Source organism: Tachysurus vachellii, chromosome 22 (assembly GCF_030014155.1).
Source record: "Tachysurus vachellii isolate PV-2020 chromosome 22, HZAU_Pvac_v1, whole genome shotgun sequence".
NCBI lineage: Eukaryota > Metazoa > Chordata > Actinopteri > Siluriformes > Bagridae > Tachysurus > Tachysurus vachellii.
This window is the reverse complement of record NC_083481.1, coordinates 8,733,518-8,756,561: the sequence shown is the minus strand read 5'-3', so window position 1 is coordinate 8,756,561 and position 23,044 is coordinate 8,733,518. Positions and strand designations below refer to the sequence as shown.

General features: G+C 36.8%; 1 protein-coding gene across 2 annotated transcripts in view; it reads left to right on the top strand.

Moving 5' to 3' along the window:
- Nucleotides 1-23,044, top strand: part of atg7 (ATG7 autophagy related 7 homolog (S. cerevisiae)) — a 96,603-nt gene that overhangs the window by 9,582 nt on the left and 63,977 nt on the right. For both annotated transcript variants that reach the window (XM_060858718.1, XM_060858719.1), the window contains exons 7-12: nt 2,193-2,339; nt 4,081-4,169; nt 4,924-5,045; nt 7,993-8,083; nt 8,985-9,129; nt 11,115-11,273. In XM_060858718.1, coding sequence (XP_060714701.1) covers nt 2,193-2,339; nt 4,081-4,169; nt 4,924-5,045; nt 7,993-8,083; nt 8,985-9,129; nt 11,115-11,273 — 753 coding nt within the window. The remainder of the gene's footprint in view (nt 1-2,192; nt 2,340-4,080; nt 4,170-4,923; nt 5,046-7,992; nt 8,084-8,984; nt 9,130-11,114; nt 11,274-23,044) is intronic.

Below are 23,044 nucleotides of genomic sequence, written 5' to 3'. Positions count from 1 at the left end.
AGCAGAGAAGGAAGGAGTTGCAGGTGAACACTTTTATTTAAAAAGCAAACAGACAAATCCAAAATGTCAAACAGGAAATAAAACAGAATCACCAAACCTGGAAACAAGACCAGGATAAAACCAGGAAAGCATGTACAAAGGCTTTGGATGTCCGTGCAAACAAGCACAGGATGATACTTTGCAGCGAGTGTGTGCTTTGAAAAGGCCTAATTTGTGAGTGTGTTATTGTGGTGATTGTGCTGATTGCAATGCTTGTAGCCTGTGGTGTTTTCTGGGAAATTGAGTCTGATGCTGAGTCTGACGCTGATCTGACAATAAAAGTGTACGGGTGCAATTTGAAATTAGGTAATATACTCAGAAACAAAGCTTCAACATTAGCAGTGACTTCGTCGGTCAAGGTTTTCAGCCCTATGTGACGTGAGAAAGCTCATTGTTCAAGCACAGGTCAGTTTATTAACGACCCAAATGAAAGAGTGTACAAAGTTTTCTGAAGAAACTAAAACCTCCAATCTTATGGAATTTCTTATTTCTTGAGGTGTGTGAGGTCAAATTCTTTTACAGTAGGCCTAGATAACTTTTTTTGTTTGTTTGTTTTGCCTACATTTAGTTCAACTGTTGTAATTTGTTGATTTTTCAATTCACAGTAAAATGTTAAAACAATTTTATGTGAATAAGCTTCCAAACTAAAAACAGAAAAGTACATTTCTTTAGTCATTTAAGAAATGTTGTACTTAAAGAAGAAAACTTTGCTTAAAAAAAATAAAAATAAATCTTTGCAGATAAAGAATGTAGATAAAGTAATAAATACCACATGGAACATATTTGTAACATAACTTCATACTCTTAAGTTGACAAATATTCACGTTACTCTGAGGTAAAAAAAAAAATATATATGTATATACGTACAGTTGAGGCCAAAATTATTAGCCCCCCAGGAATTTTGGAACATTTTCCTAAAGATCTTTCCAATGTTTGCAGCATTGATAAAACTTGATATAATCAAACATTCGCCAGTGCTATTTAGTAGCTTTTGGTACATTTTGGAATATAAAATACATTTTTAGGCTTGCTTTATAATCAAATATAGTGAAAATGGGGTGGTCAAAAATATTAGCCCCTTGTGAATATTTGCTTTCAAAACACACCCAATTAATCAATCAGCTTTCAAAACACACCTAATTAATCAATCAGCTTTCAAACCACACCTGTGCAGTCAATTGGCTTCCTAACAACACCTGGGCATTCAATCAGCATTAAAGGACTCCAAAGAACAGGGCACTTGAACACATTATTGGGAGAGACTACTTTTACTCACCATGCCAAAGACAAAGGAAATCAGTCTTGAGCTCAGAAAGAAGATAGTGGAGGCTCATGATAAGGGGGAAGGCTATACTGCCATTTCCAAGCTTTTCACAGTGTCTAGAACCGCCGTACGTTGCATCATTGCCAAGTACAAGGAGACAAATTCTGTAAGAAACAAACCTGGGCGTGGTCGTAAGCGCAAGATTTCAAGAACCCTGGAGAGGAAAATAGTCAGAGATATCAGCAAGATGCCCCAGACATCTGCCAAGATGATTGTTGCTGACCTGGCCTCTTCTGGAGTTGATGTTTCAAGGAACACAGTTGTGAGGGCTCTTCATCGTGGTGGGCTTCAGGGCCATCGAACCCTTCAGGGCCCCTTTACTCAAACAGCGGCACATCACAGCTAGACTGAGGTTTGCCCGTGAACATTTGAAAGGTAAAGATGAGTTTTGGGAGTCTGTGCTTTGGTCTGATGAGACTAAACTGGAACTGTTTGGGCACATGGATGTTGCTTATGTTTGGCGAAGAAAGGGTGAGGCCTTCAACCCTAAGAACACAGTTCCCACAGTTAAACATGGTGGTGGGAGCATCATGCTGTGGGGCTGTTTTGCAGCTTCAGGCACAGGGAGCCTTGTTCGGGTGCATGGCATCATGAAAAAAGAAAATTATGTTGACATTTTGAGGGATAATATGCAGAAATCTGCTCGTAGTCTAGCCTTAGGTCGTCGCTGGGTCTTCCAACAAGACAATGACCCAAAGCATACATCGAAATTGGTCCAACAGTTCTATATATATATACATTTTAATAGTTTTATTGTTTAATATTTCTGTTGACCTGATATTTTATTTCTATTTTATACATTACACTGACTCTTTTTTTTCCTTTTCAGGTGTCTGCTTTTCAAGCAGCCTACGATGGCTTGTGTTCATCAGTCGGAGCCACAGCTGTGCCGTTTTTCCTCGTGAAGTACTCTAAGGAGGATGTTCAAGTGGCTCTACTGAAAGACTGGGGCTCATTCTTCACAGATCTGAAGAAGGTACAATTGAGATTGAAGACGTGGCCCATGCAGGTGTAATACTGAAAACCACTGAATACCTACAATTACTTAAAGTGCACTCTGGAAACAGATTGACTGAAATAGTCTCTCTTGACCAGTCCTTTGTTGAAAGCTCATTTCAGATAGATGGATTAAGAGCTGCTGTTTTACATTTATTTAGCCTGTTATTGGACAGTGTTGCATGTGGACGTGTGTGATTTATTGTGCTTTAATTATTGATTGTTGCGATGGGTTACTTTTAAAACATTGATATATAAAGGGCTGGTTGGTATACATGGGCTGGTACGGCTTGGAAATAATTTTATTAAAACTTAAAGTGAATTATTTTTATTTTTTATTACAGCTCAGTTAAATCTTGAGCCTGATTGTTTAGCATATTTGCATTCTTGTTGTAGATTTGTAAGCAGTTTCGGTTGTAACATATATTGATACGATATATTGATGCTCTAATTCTAATCAAGCATCAACTCTAATTCTATTATGTTATTGTTTCTATATTAACGGCTCCCTCACAGGAACCTGTTTCCAAAGATTAATTATGAATAGATTAAGAAACAAAACAAAAGATATGGTAGTGGTGTTCAACAAAGGTAAAGGTAAACCTGTAAATGCTGATGTGGTGACAAGTTTGTTTAACATTGTAGGAAAGAGCTTCGGTTGTAAGTTTTTTGAGCAGTTGAGATGCTTGCAATGTTTCCCAGAGAGACCAAGTCTTTGGGATAGAGGAGTTTCTGGCTTATCAATAAAAAGACAGGCTGCTTTTTTATGAGTGAGGGAGTGATGGAAAGAGGGAGTGATGGAAAGAGGGAGTGATGGAAAGAGGGAGTGATGGAAAGAGGGAGTGAAAGAGAGAAAAAGGGAGTGAGGGAAGGAGGGAGTGAAAGAGAAAGAGTGAGTGATTGAAAGAGGGAGTGAAAGAGAGAAAGAGTGAGCGAAAGAAATACATTAATCAGACAATTCCAATCAGTAAGAAGAAAGTATTATTTTATCACTGCAGGTCTGATATAAAATGAGTCAGGACACTATTGACTTTCAGGGTGAGATGTTTTTACCTGGTTTACCTGATATAACACCTTCAAATTTTAAATACACATGAACAAGCACTTGGGCATCTCAGAGAGTAGAAGTGGGTTAGATATCACTATTTAATTTAAAGATAGAAGCTTATGTGTGTCATAAAACTAACCGTTTTTAACATTTCTATGAGAATATTGCCCCTAGTTGACTAGATAAATACAGAAATACTTGTTGAAACAGAACTGTTTTTACTTTTGTTGAGAACCTTACGCTGAATTTTATTGGTTGAAACACTTTCATATTGTAGATGCTTATGAACGAGCACTTGAGCGCAGAATTGGGTTTTGATATAACCATACACTTTAATATAAACAGATAAAAACACTGTGAAATATTTATAAACATTTATGAATATATTGTCCCTAGTAGTCTAGGAACAAAGAAATACTACAAATTCTTAAAGCCCTAAGTGTCTATTTTCATACAAGTCTTTAACCACCTCTGTGGACTGTCAGAAATTCAACGCTGAACATGGACAATGCCATATAATTTAATACAAACTGTGATTTATTGTGAAATATTTACGGACAGAATGTGGTATTTATATTTATGGACATGGTATATTCACCTTGTTTGCAAACACCGTTAGGTTTTTTTGTTATTAAATCTGCTTGTAACTTGTCTTTCCTGACTTGTTTTGAAGGTAACCGTGGGTGTCTATGACCCATGCACACTGCCTCAACATCCTGGCTGGCCTCTTCGTAATTTTCTGATCCTCCTCGCCAGTAAATGGTGAATTCACACCATAACACTTCACAGCATGTCATAACACATCCCACTGGTAGTATGGTTTATATCAACATATCCTCACTACATTCCAGAACGCTGTGTAATATTTCATTTAGATCAAACGACTAGAAATTTCAAGAATATACTCTGATTGATAACGAAATATCACAGTTCAGCTGTAAAAGAAGCCTTATCTGGCCGTGTTTTGGCATTTGCACATTATTTAATAAGGGCTTGATCGAGAGTTGTGTGTGTTTTTAACACAAGACATTGAATGATGATGACTGAACGATTACAGTTCCAGTCAAAGCATGTGACAGAAATATATTCAGTTCACTAACATTATAGTAATCCATCTATTCTGCTCTGCACTTTAATGCTAGAGCCCAAGACGGTTTACCCGAAACCTCTTGGTTCAGGTTTCAATATTTTTGCACAATGTACTGTATCATATACAATATGCACACTGCTCAGTGCTATTTGGTACATCTGTCCTGTAATGATTTTTGTAGTGTCTGCACTGTCTTTTGTTTGCACAAGGTCACACACGATGCATTTTATGTAGCTAGGACATCTTACTTTAAGTCCTTAGCTCTGTCGTTTTACTGTTGATTTCTCCATAGCGCTGGAGAAACGCTGTCTCATTTCACCATGTACTCCGTTAGATATATATGGTTGAAATGACAATAAAAGCTTCTTGACTTGACTAATGATGCTGCTGTAACCATGTGTTTGTGTGTTTGCGTTTGTGTTATAGGGGGTCACAGCTGGACGTGGTTGAAATCATTTGCTTCAGAGACCGGACTCTTCAGGGCTGTCGCTCGGTGCAGCACAGCCTCGTGTTTGAGGTCAAGTTGCCCAGACTGTCTCTGTCTGAAGGTGATTTTCTTTCTTTACGCACCCCTGATTAACCGCACACATGGTGCATGCTTGAAATGCTAAATCAGGTTTCTGAACTACCTTGACGGACAGGTTAAGCCTTTGTTGGGCGCCATGAGCCATGAAGGTAACCTCTGGAGAATTTCCTATTGTTGAAAAAAAAAAAATCCAAAACCTAACCAAGCTAAAGTCTCCCTTTATCCTCTAAGGCTTTCTAAAGAGCTAATCCTCAATCGGACCTTGCTATAAAAGTCTTGGCCACATATAACAAAAAAAAATTCTGTGAAGTAAGTGCTGTATATCAGATAATATAGTTTTGATTTATTGAGTTTAATTGCTCAGAGATTGCTGACAGTAATTCAAAACACAGGCTTTGTAGTGCTAATTCACAGATCTCAAGAAATCATCTAAGGCTAACATTATGGATTAAACATTAATGGAAAGGAAACATCTAATAGGGAATACGGCGAACTTTTCTGTAAGGACAAGTTTATTTCAGATTTATGGAAGAGACTATTGCAGGACTTTTTTTTTTCTTTCTTTTTTTTTTTTTTTTTTTTTTTACCAGCATTACCTTATTACCTTCCTTATAACCTTTAATAGAGGGGAAAAAGTAAGGCTGGTGAGGCTGTTTGTAACTGCTTGTAACTCACAGTGTATGTGTTAACTTGTAATGTGGACATTTCATTAAGCATAGCTATAAATGAATACAATTTTGCCATCTTCTTTATTAAATAATAGCATGGGTATCATCTTGGGCAAATTTCTTTGGTGTAAACTGGAATTGAACACTGCAAATATGTCCCAGTTCTCCTACTATTTATTCTTTCCAAAAAGATTGTGTACTCTTTTTTTTTCAACTAATATTGCCTGCAACTTCTTGTACTAAGAAGGAGTTTTGAGACTTCAATGCATTTCAGAGGTGGAAATGAAATGTGGAAAAATAATTCAAGGGAATGGTAAATGATATTCTATATAAAATAGAATTCTGTAGGAAATAATGAGTGAAGAAATGGTGGAATGCAGCAAGGAATTTGTTTACAAAGTTCTCTTCCATCACATGACTTGTAGAAATGTCCCAATACTTGCATGCTCTTTTGCTACACACTCATGAGTACTTTTTCTAAACAAAAAAAGAAACCAGAGTACCATTTTGTACTTTCAGTGCACAGTATAAGTCGGCAGGTCCGGACACCAACTGGTGCTTGTATGCCAAAATGATCAACAGGGTAGTTAGAGGTTAGAGAAACCAGAGAAATTTGTTTGATAATGTTTTATTTGCTATGTTATTCCAACATTATGCTAAATAATTTGTATTTGGATTGTAACATTGCGTGGACTCGATTTTAAAGCACTTCTGTACAAACTAGATCAATCTTTGCACTCATTAAATGAATTACATCTCTATGACCTGTGTTATTAATGCAGATGTCTCAAGACAGCTAGAGGACTTTTTAAATATCCTTTAGGTTTTCACTGACTTCCTCCAATTAAGAGCTAAAATGAAAAGGGATGAAAACAGGATTCATGTTTAAATGTAAGACACGCAAAGTTCTGTTTTCTGACAGCCAGCTTTATTAACATTAGCAATTTTTCTGGTTGTAATATTACATTTAAGGATGAAAAGCAAAAAAAGAAATATTACAGGATGTTTTATGTCCACTGTATGGTAAATACCTGACCTTCACACTCATGCAGGTCTTCCCCAAACTGTTGTCACAAAATGGGAAGCTCACGATTGTCCTGTAGCATAGCAAGATATCCCTAGAACTTGTTCCAAGTTAAATTTCGACATTTACATTTATGGCATTTGGCTGGCGTCCTTATCCAGAGCAACTTAGATTTCATTCATTCATACAGTTGAGCAATTGAGGGTTAAGGGCCTTGCTCAGGGGCCCAGCAGTGGCAGCTTGATGACCCCGGGATTCTAACTCATACAATTCCAATCAGTAGTCCAACACCACAACTACTTCACCTGTTTGTGGTTTTTGTGTTATAACTCAGTGTAGATTCAAATTATATAAGTGTTTATGGTATATGTGCATAGTTAGTTTATATGTGAGTGAAATATGCACATGCAAAGTAGTTAGTCACATACATAGTAGTTGTGTTAAAAAGGCCTTAGACATTGGAGAGCATTAAAAGAAGATGTAACCGCAGTACAAAGTGCTGTAGCATTAAGAAAACAGTTCAATAGAAGTAGTAGTATGTAATAAATCTGGTCAATATATAGGGGTTAAGGCCATCTGTGGTAAACAAAGTGGTAATAGTGGCCTTAGAAATATTGCAACAGCAAATATTGATAATCCTTCATTCGTGCCACAACATAAATTTGCATTGTTACAGCTGGGATAGAAGCTAAAGATAAAGCTATAGAAATATGAAAGATTAAACTCACAATAGGTAGGATTTAAACTCACATGATAGGATTTTAGAGATTCCAGAATGAGATTGACCATGAGCTTGGGGTGATCAGTGTGTGGGTGGTGGTGGAGGCATGAGTGGAAGTATGGAAGAAGGAGTAATGACTGGATTTAAAGTTTATTCAGGATCCCGATGGCCTGTGGGTATAAGTTGTTTTTTTTTATTTTTATTTTTTAATTATTTTATTATGCTGGACACAACCAGCAGGATAAACACTATGGAGATGAGCAGGACAGTCGACTGCATGCCGATCCTCACTAATTCTCTTGTGGCTAATTGAACATAAATCAAAGAGGTTATTATAGCAGAAGCTAAATCTGGAACGAGATGTCCAACAAACATACATGGATGTGATTATTATGCACAAACTTTTGTCCATATACTGTATTTTTTGCGATTTGTTAACTCGTAGTTAACTCCTCCTTTTTACATTTAAAATTTGCCTGAGCTACATTTTTAGATTGATTTATTAATAAAGTCAACCTGCATTTACTACATTATTGAAGTGTTTTCTTTTTTAAAGCTTGTCCTAAGAGTGTGGGCTGGGAGAAGAACCCCAAAGGAGCAATGGGACCTAGAAGTGTCAATCTCAGTGCATGCATGGACCCCAAAAGGTACAGTAGAATTATAAATTTATATTTATATATTTACGTGTTTTAACCATCAATTATCTTGTCATTACTGGCTTGGATCTGGAATTAGATTTGGATTGGTTTTACAGGTGGAGTCATGTAATTAATCTCATTAATACCAAAGTATGTCTGGGATTTTAGTCCCAGTCTGATTGTCACGTCAGTAATTTTTTTAAGATGTGCATGTGTATGCATCTGGAACGCAGATTTGTAAATAGTACAAATAACACTAGGTAACATACAGTATATTCTGTTTGATTTCACATGTCAGTAAAGGTTGCAATATATCCTGTTGGAAAAGAGGTTTTATAATTCTTCTCCAGGATAAAGACACTCCAGGAAGTGTTCTTATTTCATTTTTGAGTTCTTAGCCTTTCAATGAGCCGCCTATGTTTATCTTGTGACTTACTATTGCATGACATGTGTAGCCACAAGTCCTTACAAAAGTGCAGTTTGGGGAACAGCATTGCTGTAAAAGGTGTACCTGGTTCACAACCATGTATAGATCTCAAGAGTCAAATTGACTTCCAAACACATGGTTTTGTTCATGGTTTATTGGATTCTGTTCATGGTTTGACCCTCCTCAGATTACTGTCTGTAGATTCTCACCACTTCTGACCAGGAGTACTTCAAAAGCTTCAGAAGAATTGGTCTCTGTCAAATTCACTCAGGTTTTAAGACCTGCTCAGATATCTGCATGCTCTCCGTCTGCATTCCAGGCCTCGATCTGCACTGTTGTTTAAAAATAATGAATATTAGTCCGTTCATCTGTGAGTGAGAATGTGGATCAATGGAGCATGTCCAGAAAATCTTTCCCACTCAAATAGTAGTATAGAGTTAGTATGTGTAGTGAAAACGGTGCACGTTTGCATGTGTGTATCAGACTTGCAGAATCATCCGTCGACCTTAATCTGAAGTTGATGCGCTGGAGGCTCGTCCCCACTCTGGATTTGGATAAAGTCGTGTCCACAAAGTGTCTCCTGCTTGGAGCTGGTACGCTGGGCTGCAATGTGGCGAGGACACTCATGGTAAGATGTGCGCATGTGACAATGTATTTAAAACTGATCAGAAAATTGCATAGAGAATAAAAGTAGAAATATCTAATGACATAAAGAGCAACATTTTAATATTCATGGTTTATGTTGAGGTTTCTTTATATTAACAGTGTACAGTCATTAACAGTATACAGTCAGCTCTGGAACGGTTTGTACCTTTTAGCATGTGTATATATAATTTAGACATGTCATATTTACTGGCCCTCCTGCATTTAGTACTTGGTGTGACTTCCCTTCGCCAACATACCAGCACTGCTTTACAAAGAATCTCTCCAGATCCTCCATGGTCCAGAGTCTTTTCTTGTAAACAAACGTCAGCTCAATGCACACGTCATTCAGTGAAGTTTTGGTCAGTGGACTGAAATATCAGAAGGGCATTCAAACATTTTTGTGCAGATTGTATTTTAATAATAGAGCCCAGTTCTAGTTAAAGTTTCTTAAGAGTTCCTAACACACAGTTAAAAAAAAAAAGTCAAATTAAATGGAATCACGCTGAAAAACTCTTTATTTAAGGATGTGTGAGAGTAAGCTTATTAACCACAAAGATTTAACATTACAGAATGTTCTTTACAAATACATGGTGCTAGTAATGCTGGAGCTGACCGTCTAACAGTAGACTCAAGCACGAATCTGTGCTGTTACACAGAAACTCTTAAAACTAGGTCAAGTCAAGAAGACACAGTACATAGTGAAATGAGAAAACCTTTCTCCAGGTCCCGGGGTGCTACATAGAACAACACAAAGCTAAGGACTTTAATAAAGTTAGTCCCAGCCAGATAAAGTGCATCTGTGCAACCTGGTGCAAGCAGTGCAAGGCAAAAAACAGTGCAAACAAACGATACAGAACACTACAAGACAACACACAAAAGCCAGTACTATATATTCATCATTACATATGCAAAAATACTGGAACGAACACTTGTAAGCAGTTTGATATGGGTGGTGCTGTAGACATGGATGTATATTACAAGAGTGTGTATTTGGTGCAGATCAGTGCAGTCAACAAAGTTTGTGTGTGTGTTTAGGTTTGAATTGTATCCGAGACATCGTTGTATAAACTGCCAACCATAATATTCAATTTGATTCAAATAATCATTCATTCATCTTCTACCGCTTATCCGAACTACCTCGGGTCACGGGGAGCCTGTGGATTCAAATAACTGATTCAAAGTAAAAAAAATACTGATTGAAATTCTACTGGTGAATCTCTACACAATTAGCTAACAGAAATGATCAATTCTTTATAAGCATACAAAGCCTGAATGTATTTACACATGCAGCATACCATAAGTACAGGGAAAAGCTCAGCTATAAGACTACAAAGACCATTTCCACCTAAACAAAACACAATTCCAACACTAAGTTGGAACAAAACTCGCACAAGAAATTGGCCACTAAACTTTACAAACACAACCAGATTCTGCAGATTCCAACAGAATAAGGATGCACACTGGGGTAGTCTAGTGGTTGAGGTGTTGGACTACTGATCGGAAGGTTGAGAGTTCAAACCCCAGGTCCACTGGGCTTCCACTGCTGGGCCCTCAATTGCTCAGTTGTATGCAATGAGAGAAAATGTTCATCATCTCTTACTCTGACCTTCTGACATTCTAAGTACCAGAATTATTCAAATACACCTTGTAGTTTTTGAGATATACTCATTTTAATTTCTCAAAAATAGGCCTAGGGTCGAAACCGCATGTTCACAATGACGGAGATTCTAAATGCTTACACACAGAGAAGTTGTTACATACTGTAGGTTTCATGAAGATGTTATCGAATTCCTTCAATGCTTTCTTTTATAACAGTACAAAAAAACACTTGTCTGCTTCTCTGCATATTTTAATGTTGGTAATACCTCAACATACTACTTAAAAGCATATCCTTTAATATGTAGCTTGGTACAGCAGTATATATTTTTCCGTTCAGCTAAAGATGTTCTGTCTTCTTCTTGTCTCTAGGGCTGGGGAGTGAGACACATCACATTTGTGGACAATGCAAAGATCTCCTATTCAAACCCAGTGCGTCAGGCTCTCTATGAATTCGAGGACTGCTTGAATGGAGGGAAAATTAAATCCTTGGCTGCAGCAGACAGATTAAAGAAGATCTTCCCAGGCGTGGTGAGGAAATTTAAATGCTTATTTATTATCCATTGTTTCAGTTTCGCTAATGCACTTTTCAAATGTACCCCGATGCCTCGTTTGCCCCGGCTTTACCGGACTAACCGCCTTCAGTCTTTTACTTATTCTTCAGTTAATTCAATTCAGTTTTATTTCCTTTTCATAGTACTTTTAACAACGGACATTGTCACAAAGCAAATAAATATCAAATATCAAATATGTTGTTGATATCAAATATCAAATAAATCTAAAATGAAATATATATAAAAATCTATAAATTCAGTATATAAAGTGTATTGATTTATCCCTGATGGTCAGATTCTGGAAAGCTGGTGCAAGCGCAGGTCAATTTATTAGGTATAACTCCAGCAGAATATACAAACACACTGGTCAGAACAGGAACATGTCGGATAATTGGTTAAAAAGGATAGAATGAGCTTACACAAGGATTTATATAAGCAAACTAACCACTCAAAACGTGCAAGGAATCAAGCATGAGAAAATGAGGCAGAGATGAGACATGAATCCAAACAAAAGGACATGGCTACAAAAACCAAGAACAATGCAGAACAGAAGCGGAAGTGACACTGAGTAAGAAAGGGAGATTGTTGACACTAATAACCAAATAATCTAAATATTAGTATTGATACAATTTGTAGAAATGAATATATACTAATAATGACACATGCATTAAGTGATATTCTGAGCAGAAACTCATACAATTATTATTTTGTGATGCTTCCTCTGGAGAGATTAAGAGCACAGTCTTTTCCTGTAATGTGTCATAATGTTTCTACACTTACTGAGGGATTTGTGCAGAACATTTAGAACTCCATTACACATCTTAGACGTGTACATGTGCATTTTCTGGTTCAATTTCAGACCACGGGTTTGTAGTCACATTCAAATCCATACACTTGATTTGGAAGTATGTTAGGTTCTTCATCTTGTTGAAATTTCTATCTATCTATGACCGTCTGAACCTCCTGGCAGAGGAAGCTTGGCTGATCTCACCTGGTACACATGATGCCATCAGAAGCCCTGAACCACAGACCATAAAACATCCCCAAAACATCAACCATTTAGTTGTATGCAGTCGCTGTTTTAAGGTTAAACAAGCTGATGTTGAGGGCTGATTTATTTTTTTTTTGCTTTGATTTAGCGACAACACTTGACTTCTTCCTCAAAAAGCTTCCACACAGCATGTTATAAAGTTACAGTAGGAACTGTAAGGCACCTTTCGAGCAATAAATCTACAAAGGTTTAAAGGCAGGGTCTCCGATTTTTGAAAGCCAATGTTGACATATAAAATCACCAAAACAAACACGCCCCTAATCCAAATGGGTCCCACCCCTGTGTTGATAGCTCCGCCCACACATACGTACGCAACCCAGGCAACTAATGGAAAGAAATGTGTCTTTATCATAGCTGAAGGGAAGAACAATACGATTGCAGATAAACAAACAAGCAAAAATGACACACAAGCATAATCATGCAAAGGACGGCATACATTAGTTCTGTGAAACAAAGCAAAACCAACGTTACTCACCTATCGAGAAGGAAAAAAGCGCCTTGGTGTCTTAAGTAAAGTTGGCCGCATATTCACAGATTGGAGTTTCCAACATAACTCCTGAGCTAAACGCTGTTACTACACAAAACGTGGTTGTAGCTGCCTCTCTACATTACTAGGATAGAAAAGAGGTGTTATTTGTGTAGTAACAGCGTTTAGCTCAGGAGTTATTGACTCGGGAAACTCTAATCTGTGAATATGCGCCAACTTCCCGCTCCTTCAGTTCTCTCCAGCGCTGAAAGCTGATCCTATATTAACACGTCCTACTTCTTGCCTTATCGTAAGCCTTTCTTCACTTTCTTTCTTTGTTTTTATCCTCCATGTCAATGTTAAAACCGCTTTCTGCTAATGTCACACATGCGCACTGAACACTCTCTCCGCAAAGATTGACAAGACCCGCCCCTTTCTGCTCATTGGCTACACGTTTGTTTTGATTTTTTAGTTTTCGCCCCGACTCATTTTTCTGAAGCATTTCTCAAAAATCGGAGACTCTACCTTTGTCAACTTCAAACTTTTCCACCAAATCAAACAAGTTCTCCTGCATCTCAGAAAAAAAAAAATCATCTTTCATCTCATCAATCATCTTTTTTTTCCTGCAGTCCATCCTGCAATCACACTCAGTCATAACTGTGTTCTCAGTTGTACCGCATAAATTAAAGCCTGTGTAATTTTGTTGCCAAGCAACAAGGCCATTTCCTGTGTGTCAGCAGCATACTTGTGTCCCTATGCATAATCGATGCGATGGTGAAGAAACACTTGACTCGTAACACTGCGATTCTGAGCCAGTCTTTGTGTAGGAATGTTGTTTACGTCTCAGAGAGTTTTTATTTTCTCTTCCAACAATTCAGTCGTCTAATTTGTCCGCCTCTACTCGTTCGACTCCATCTGTTCATCCGCCGTTTCATCAACCTCCTCATCTCCAGGAGTCTCAGAATTATTCATTTTCAACAGCCTTTTTCAGATCACATTTCAGAAGCCAGGAAAGTTAGGAGTGGGAAAATAAATTAAATGTGTATAGACAAAGGGCCAAAGAAACTCACAAAAAAAGTTAAGCTGGTTTAAACTGGTTGTATATGTTGCACTAATGTTTGTGTTGGCTCTAAAAAAAGCACTTTAGAGTCTCTTTCTCTTTCTCTTATTATTTGTTCTGTCAGTGTTGTATTGTTTTCTGTTGTATTGTTTTATTTGCTTCTTTTGTTGCAGCGTAAATCCTTCTCTTAGGCCTAGAACACACCAGCATGAAATGCATCCAAAATGATGACATACTTGATGCCTTAAGTACCTTATGGATGTCAGATCAATTTCTGTTAGAACAGCTGAGATGTTAGTTGTGATGTTAGTTCTAAATCAGAGTTTTGGGCTGCAATTAATTCACTATCCAAACATACATCTATCTGTTATCTGTAGCATTTATCCTATAAGGATAAGGACTGTATTTATGGAAATTCTTAGTGTAAAGATTTGCGTCCAGTGATGAAATTCTATGAAAATTCTTAGGAATGTGGGCGTTTCGCCTTATAATTATAGCGAAGATCCTAGTAAAGATAAAAAGTTATTCATAGCATCTTAACCCTTAAAAGAAGTTGACTTCATAAGGTCAAAAAGTGTTAGGAGTAGTGAGGAGGACTTTTCAGCAGCTTATGGTGAAGAGGGAGGTGAAGAGGGAGACGTAATGTATTGCAGACAATAATTAATAACGATAGTGAGTTAATAAAATGCTACAGTTTAGATCCTGCAGGGATTATTTTTGTTACTAATCATATTAGAGTTAACATCTCAGAGAAAGCACAGAAATTGCATATACTGTGTGTGTGTGTGTGTGTGTGTGTGTGTGTGTATATATATATATATATATATATATATATATATATATATATATATATATATATATATATATATATATATATATATATATATATATATTAGATTACATTAAATCATTTCTTCCACTATGGCATTTCGCCTCTGTTTTGGACATAGTAGCGTTATCCCTAAATGCCATATGTGTGTGTGTGTGTGTGTGTGTGTGTATATATATATATATATATATATATATATATATATATATATATATATATATATATATATATTAGATTACATTAAATCATTTCTTCCACTATGGCATTTCGCCTCTGTTTTGGACATAATAGCGTATCCCTAAATGCCATATATGTGTGTGTGTGTGTGTTTTTCCACTGCTGCATTTAGGGATACGCTACTATGTCCAAAACAGAGCCGAAATGCCATGGCGGAAGAAATGATTTAATCTAGTGCTAAGAGATTTCTGTGTCGCAGATTTATCCCATTTACATTTGTAACAGATGTTGTAACAGACATTTTAATACAGATGTTAGCGCATCTCTAATATGATCGGTTACAAATGTAATCCCTACACAACATAGACTGAAATATTTAAACATAGAGACAAAGTGAAGGCTAATAATAGACCAGATTTTAAAAGCGCTCCTTTTTATTTAAAAAAAAAAAAAAAGACAACCAATCACAGTCTTCAAAAGAATGTGTCATACCTAGCAACGGGGTCAGCCTTCACCTCTTCTGTAAGATAAAAGTTGTTGTATTTTCCTTGCTTAGAGTTGCTCTTGAGATTTAGGAGGTCTCTGAGATCATTCTTTGAATCTTTATGAATACGTACCCTGGAGTCTAGGAAACTCTGGGAACAAGGTAGGGGCCAGGCACACACACACACACACACACACACACACACACCCATTCACACACTATGGACAAATTATATCAGTAATACCTGGAGTAAGCACAGGAAGAACATTCCCTACACACAGAGGACAAATGTGGGAATCACATCCCTAAACCTGGAGGAATGAAGCAAACCCTAAAATTAAAATCACACTAAACTTCAAAGTGTATTTAATATTGAAAAACCTTTGGGTTGAACATCCAGTTGAACTTGTGACAAACAAGTCCTTGTGTCCGGTAAACGCAGGCCATGAAACAATGCACTTTACTTAATATTTTGGAATATTTTGAACGCAGAAATTCCTTCTGAATTAATTTAGCCTTTTTGCCTGTATAAAACAGTAAAAAATAAATCGATACATTCTCCTAAAACGTTTGTGATTGAATAATAAAATGTCCGATATGGCAAAATTATCAAGTGTTACATAATGAGCTCTGTGGCATTAATAAAGCTCCAAAGTCAGCCAAAATGGCAGAATTCCAGGGGTTTGTTGTTGTTAATCCCATATAACATCATGCTTGGTCTGTGTAGTTCTGTGCTATCAGACTTCACAAGTGCAGCATTTTCTCTTTATATTTAAACTCTATGGACTGAGCAGCTCGGGTCCTCTGGTGCTCAAACAGTGCAGCTGCAGTACATTCAGAATTAATAGAATACTGATTTCAACAATCTAAATCACACATTTCTATAATGAACCGTGTCCCATTTTTGTACTCTGATGCATCATTTTACAATGTCATTACACCTCTGCAGAAAAGTGGAACAGGGCATGTAGGAGTCTGGGGGGTTTATAATTTGCATACTGACCCAATCAAGATTTTTTATTTATTTTTTTTGTTGGGGTAAATGTGTTGTAATCATTGCAATTTCAAGCAATGAATTATTTACTAAAGGAGCAATTATAATTGATCTTTACAAGTGACTCCCAGTCCAACTTTCCAGCAGAGTCTAAAGACAAGAAAAGAAAGGTGTAAAACTTGCACATTAACACAATTATCAAGTGTCCATTACAATGAAAACCGATATTGTGTGCACAGTATATTTCAGAAGATCTAACATCATTATTTTTCAGTATGACATTTCTGAATGAAATCATCTTTAGCTGAAATTACTCTTAAGATGCCAGTGTGATACCAAGATTAGAAAAGCATTGCTACATAGACGAGATTAAAGTTTTAATTATTCTTTCTTATCGCTGGCCAGAGAAAATGAAGAGGAATTCCTTGTCAAGCACAGTGATCTTTACATGAAAGTGGACAATTAAACTTCATTGGAAATCACACTAACTGCACCATGCACATAAATAATGGATGCTAAAGGTTGAGCTAGTTTCAGTCTTTAATTTTTGGATCAGACAAAAAGTCCTCCAGTTCCAAAAATGGTGGGTCCTTGTAATATATATATATATATATATATATATATATATATATATATATATATATATATATTCACTTAATAACAGCTAATGCTCTAAAACTCTAGTGTACATTGTTTGCACAAATATGAGCAATCATACCCTCCAATATCCTGAATTTGTGATCACAGAAATGAATCTAAGTCAAGCAAACTCCACGATATTCAGTGGAACTTCTGTCGAACGTGAGTACAGCTATCATTGACGCTGGTTTCATATGTGTCTGCACTGGTAGTAATATAAAAGAGAATCATGTGCTTACAATTTTGACAATTTCAGAAATCGAGCAAGAACAATTAAGAAAATTGTAGCTCTTTCAGACTTGTGTATGGGTAACTCTGGGCTTCCATACACCAGATGAATTGTGAGACAGGGTGTAAAGTCAATGAGCCATAGGTAGTGTTAAAAGTAGAACAGAAGAGTTTTGATTGGGTAGATAGTCAAAACAGAAAATATGGATGCATTTCACGATTACTGAATAATTGCTGAGTGAAAATGTGCCAAAATTAGAAGCACACCATGCAGTTAGTAACATTTTAAACATGACATTAATAACAATGATATAAATTGCATTGAGGTTTAAGGAGTGCAGTTTTTTTTTTTTTACAAAAGATTACTTTTAACTGGCACCTGTATAATTAATATTTTATAAAGCGTAACCTGGAGAGATTAATATAATATAAACTGAGTTTCTTTCTCAAACTCTAGGGACTTGGCGACGGGTGTTTACCCAGCGGGCTGTGGGGTGGAAGGAAAAGACCAATCAGTTCAGTACAATCGTGGTTGCAGAGCGCTAATAGATAGATAGATACAACTTTATTGTAATTGCATAGTACAGATACACAGCAACGAAATGCAGTTTGGCATCAACCAGAAGTGCAAGGAGTAACAATTGTGCAAATAGACAAGTGCAGATAAATATGTAGCATATGTACAGCATGTAATGTAATATATATATACAGGGAGTGCAGAATTATTAGGGAAGTTGTATTTTTGAGGATTAATTTTATTATTGAACAACAACCATGTTCTCAATGAACCCAAAAAACTCATTAATAGCAAAGCTGAATATTTTTGGAAGTAGTTTTTAGTTTGTTTGTAGTTTTAGCTATTTTAGGAGGATATCTGTGTGTGCAGGTGACTATTACTGTGCATAATTATTAGGCAACTTAACAAAAAACAAATATATACCCATTTCAATTATTTATTTTCACCAGTGAAACCAATATTACATCTCAACATTCACTAATATACATTTCTGACATTCAAAAACAAAACAAAAACAAATCAGTGACCAATATAGCCACCTTTCTTTGCAAGGACACTCAAAAGCCTGCCATCCATGGATTCTGTCAGTGTTTTGATCTGTTCACCGTCAACATTGCGTGCAGCAGCAACCACAGCCTCCCAGACTCTTCAGAGAGGTGTACTGTTTTCCCTCCTTGTAAATCTCACATTTGATGATGGACCACAGGTTCTCTATGGGGTTCAGATCAGGTGAACAAGGAGGCCATGTCATTAGTTTTTCTTCTTTTAGACCCTTTCTTGCCAGCCACGCTGTGGAGTACTTGGACGCGTGTGATGGAGCATTGTCCTGCATGAAAATCATGTTTTTCTTGAAGGATGCAGACTTCTTCCTGTACCACTGCTTGAAGAAGGTGTCTTCCAGAAACTGGCAGTAGGACTGGGAGTTGAGCTTGACCCCATCCTCAACCCGAAAAGGCCCCACAAGCTCATCTTTGATGATACCAGCCCAAACCAGTACTCCACCTCCACCTTGCTGGCGTCTCAGTCGGACTGGAGCTCTCTGCCCTTTACCGATCCAGCCACGAGCCCATCCATCTGGCCCATCAAGACTCACTCTCATTTCATCAGTCCATAAAACCTTAGAAAAATCAGTCTTCAGATATTTCTTGGCCCAGTCTTGACGTTTCAGCTTGTGTGTCTTGTTCAGTGGTGGTCGTTTTTCAGCCTTTCTTACCTTGGCCATGTCTCTGAGTATTGCACACCTTGTGCTTTTGGGCACTCCAGTGATGTTGCAGCTCTGAAATATGGCAAAACTGGTGGCAAGTGGCATCTTGGCAGCTGCACGCTTGACTTTTCTCAGTTCATGGGCAGTTATTTTGCGCCTTGGTTTTTCCACACGCTTCTTGCGACCCTGTTGACTATTTTGAATGAAACGCTTGATTGTTCGATGATCACGCTTCAGAAGCTTGGCAATTTTAAGAGTGCTGCATCCCTCTGCAAGATATCTCACTATTTTTGACTTTTCGGAGCCTGTCAAGTCCTTCTTTTGACCCATTTTGCCAAAGGAAAGGAAGTTGCCTAATAATTATGCACACCTGATATAGGGTGTAGATGTCATTAGACCACACCCCTTCTCATTACAGAGATGCACATCACCTAATATGCTTAATTGGTTGTAGGCTTTCGAGCCTATACAGCTTGGAGTAAGACAACATGCATAAAGAGGATGATGTGGTCAAAATACTCATTTGCCTAATAATTCTGCACTCCCTGTATATATGTATAGGTGTATATAAATATATACATATAGGTATATATGTAAACATATGCACAGTGAATAAATATAAAGGCTATAAGATACTCACAAATGAAAGAATATATATAATAATAATAATAATATTACTACGCTACACTTCCCTTACAGATTTAAGTACAGTGGGTTGCACCCGCTCCTTATATATTAATATATGGTGTCTAGACAGAGAAAGATACATGTAGTGTAAGGTGTATAAGCATGCTGCTGCTTACCTGCAGAATAATACACCATTCATTTCTATTCACACATTTTCAGTAGTGTTCATTTCTGAAGACTGAGCTGGTCATTGACTTATTTTCTGTTTCTGGGTTGATTTGGAAGTATATTTTTATATAGGTTCTTCTCAAAAGCTACTAAACTGCTAATCATGAGTGTGTATGAGAATGTAATGTAATTAACCAGAACTAATTGGACATTAGCTCTCAGGACAACCTTTCACTAGTGTGACTCCCTAAGGGTTGTTTCTAAGGGAAGCATGTCATTCTCATCCTGCTGCTAACATAATTATGATGAGCCTTGTTTTGCACTGTAAAAATTACTGTAGATTGGACAGTAATTTACTGGTATCAATAAAGTACTGTAAAAGTTACAGTAAACAACTTTTAATATGATATTTACGATAAAGAATAGCTTGTATAGAATAAAATAACACGTTACCCAGTGTGTTTGCTTATTTTGTGGATGAAGAATACAACAAGGGTGTAGCTCAGAGACCCAGTCAAGGCAATTAAGTGGTGCTGGGATTTGGACACATGACCTTCTTATCTGTGACATGAACCTTAACCCTTTTGATCATGAACATGCAGTTTTGATACAAAAGTCTGATTTAAATTAGTCAGAACACTTTTGGCTTTCAGTGAGAGAAGATTTACTTCTGATTAGATAACCTTAGACAGATTTCTTTTAGAACAAGCACTTGGGGCATCTCAGAGGGCAGATGGGTTTTATTACGCCATTTATTTTGAAGATATAAACATTTATATTTAAAAAAATAACCATTTTAGTGTTGTTTCAATGAAATTTCTATGAAAACAGGAATACTTACGAATAACTATAAATTCTTAAATCGCTGCGTGCCTACTTTTATATGAGCCATTAAATACCACTGTGAGTGTGGCGTGACAAAGAATCTGAATGCTGAACATGGACTCAACAAAGCAGGCTAGAATTCCTTTTTTTGCTTTCTTGTAAAAAAAGAGTTAACCACTGAACCACCACAACTACAGTAGCTCAGCTAGCTTGTATTGATTAAATGCAGTATTATTTTACTGGAAGAAGTATCTGAATTAACAAAAGCTTAAAGCTTAAGTCAGCATGTGTACTGGGTTACACTTTTTTTAGTGTTTTTAGTGTATTTTTAGTGTATGCACACATTCCATTTTTTACATAGACGCTAAAATTTTTTAGGGTGATACATCTTATTTATTTCATTTGTAAATCTTATGACATGGAAACCATGCGAACAGATACACGATGCTAATCACAGCTTTTCAAGTTAGAGATAATGTACATAATGCATTTCGAGGCAGACGCAAGAAAACTAGAATTTTGTCAAGCTGTACAGTACACTGTATGACAGCAGATTATACAGTCTGTGTTACCTCAAATGGGAGCCTTGTGAATTTATTCAAAATGCTAAAAATTCCAATCCTAAAAACCCTAACACTGTCATGCTTATTATCTCCAGGCTCTGTGCTGATAGCAGGCTGTCCATGTAGACTGCCAAACTCTTGTAATGCCTCATGCTCATGTTGCAGTTGTCCTATATTTAGTGCTGTCTCTAGTTACTAGAAATCACAATGTAAATTGATTGTATTTGAACCAGACTCTGTGTCGTCATGATATGATTTAAAATTTTTTTTTTGCACAGAAATTTGGACAGATATCCCACCATTAGGAATTGATATTAAAATAAAAATACAAAAAATTTTTTTTGTTCTAAAGTGAGATTATTGACACTTGAGAAAGCTAAGCTCTATGGCTTGCTGTTGGTTATTTCTTTTACGAGCTAATGAACCCAATCAAGCTTTCTAGCCAAATCTGAGTTTGCATTTAAGAAACAAAATAAATGTCCTGACATCTGTGCAACAGAGCTGAGCGGTTCATGTAAAGTGTTGAGCGCAGGCTGAGGCATTACTCATCACACTGCATCTTATGTGATGCATAAGAGTGGAGACCTGAAGCTAATTGACAGATAACACTGTATCTAACAGTATTTTTTGACATTTGAGCAAGAATCTCAATTATGATTCTTCCTTATTTATCCTTAGAAGCTATTCTGGAATGATCAGGAACATCTTGCTGAAAAATATTTTATCAAGCCATCATGGGAAGGTGATAAAAAAATAAGTAAATTGTTCTAGTTTCAAGTTTTTGTTGTTGTTTTTTTTAATAATGTTGCCATTAATAATGTTTAAATATACGTTTTGGACATTTAGTGAGACTACAAAGGTGCTCACATTGTAGATATTCCCAACTGAGCCATACACCATACTTAATTTTTTTGACAGGAGTAAAATCTGATGCTGTTGTAGCCTTAAGATTTGATGTTTAGTAAGAGTGTGTTTTTAAATACCATAGTCTTCCTGTCAAATTCAGCTCAAACCACTCTGGCCATTCTTTAACAAGCTGTATCTATTGCATACTTTATTTTTTTTTTATCCTAAGAAACCATTTTCCACATGATGAAAAACTGCATAAATGAGCAAGTGTAGTGGTATCTGGTGTATATAGAGGGGCTAAAGAAAAGTGTCCATTTGTAGTGTCTTTCTTTGTCTTATTTGATCTTACCATTCATGTTTCCTCACACAAAGTCATCTTCCTTTGGCAAAGTTCTGTTTCACTACTAAAGAATACAGGAACTAAGGACCTTTAAATCACAGATGAAGTGTTTCATCTTGCTTCGAGATCAGTTGCTAATGAGAACAACTGAAATAGACACTCTACAGAAGCAAAGGAGGTGACTCATAACTATGACATTTTGGTCTTCTCCCTTTTCATCACACACAAAATGTATTTGCGTCTAGATTGCATCATCTTTTTTCAACATGTTTAAGTTCCTGTGGGCTAAATAGTATGAGAAAAATAATGTGCAGCTGCAACTTCCTGTAGTGAATTATCCTATAGTGTATATACAAGTATGTAGTTTGGATGGTAGTAATTGAAGATAAATATGATTGGGACATAGAGCTGCTGAGGTTAGGGCTAGAGGTTATGGATGAGGTACTTTTTTTTAGGCATATAGCAAACATTATTTAGCCGCAGGCTAGTCAAAGTACCTCAGATAGATGGTAATTCTTATTTGTGTGTCTGTGTGGTTCTCAAGCAGTTCTCACTCCAAAATCCCTATGTCCGCCTTTACGTAATTTATGCTTGTTCATTCTGGTGAATTAGCGTTCTGCTCTGTTTACACACTGCTCATAATTTATTGATGTTTCCTGCATCGATCGTCTCCCCCTGTTTGGCTAATGAGAGGTTTATACCTTACCTTTACAAAACCCCTGTGTGC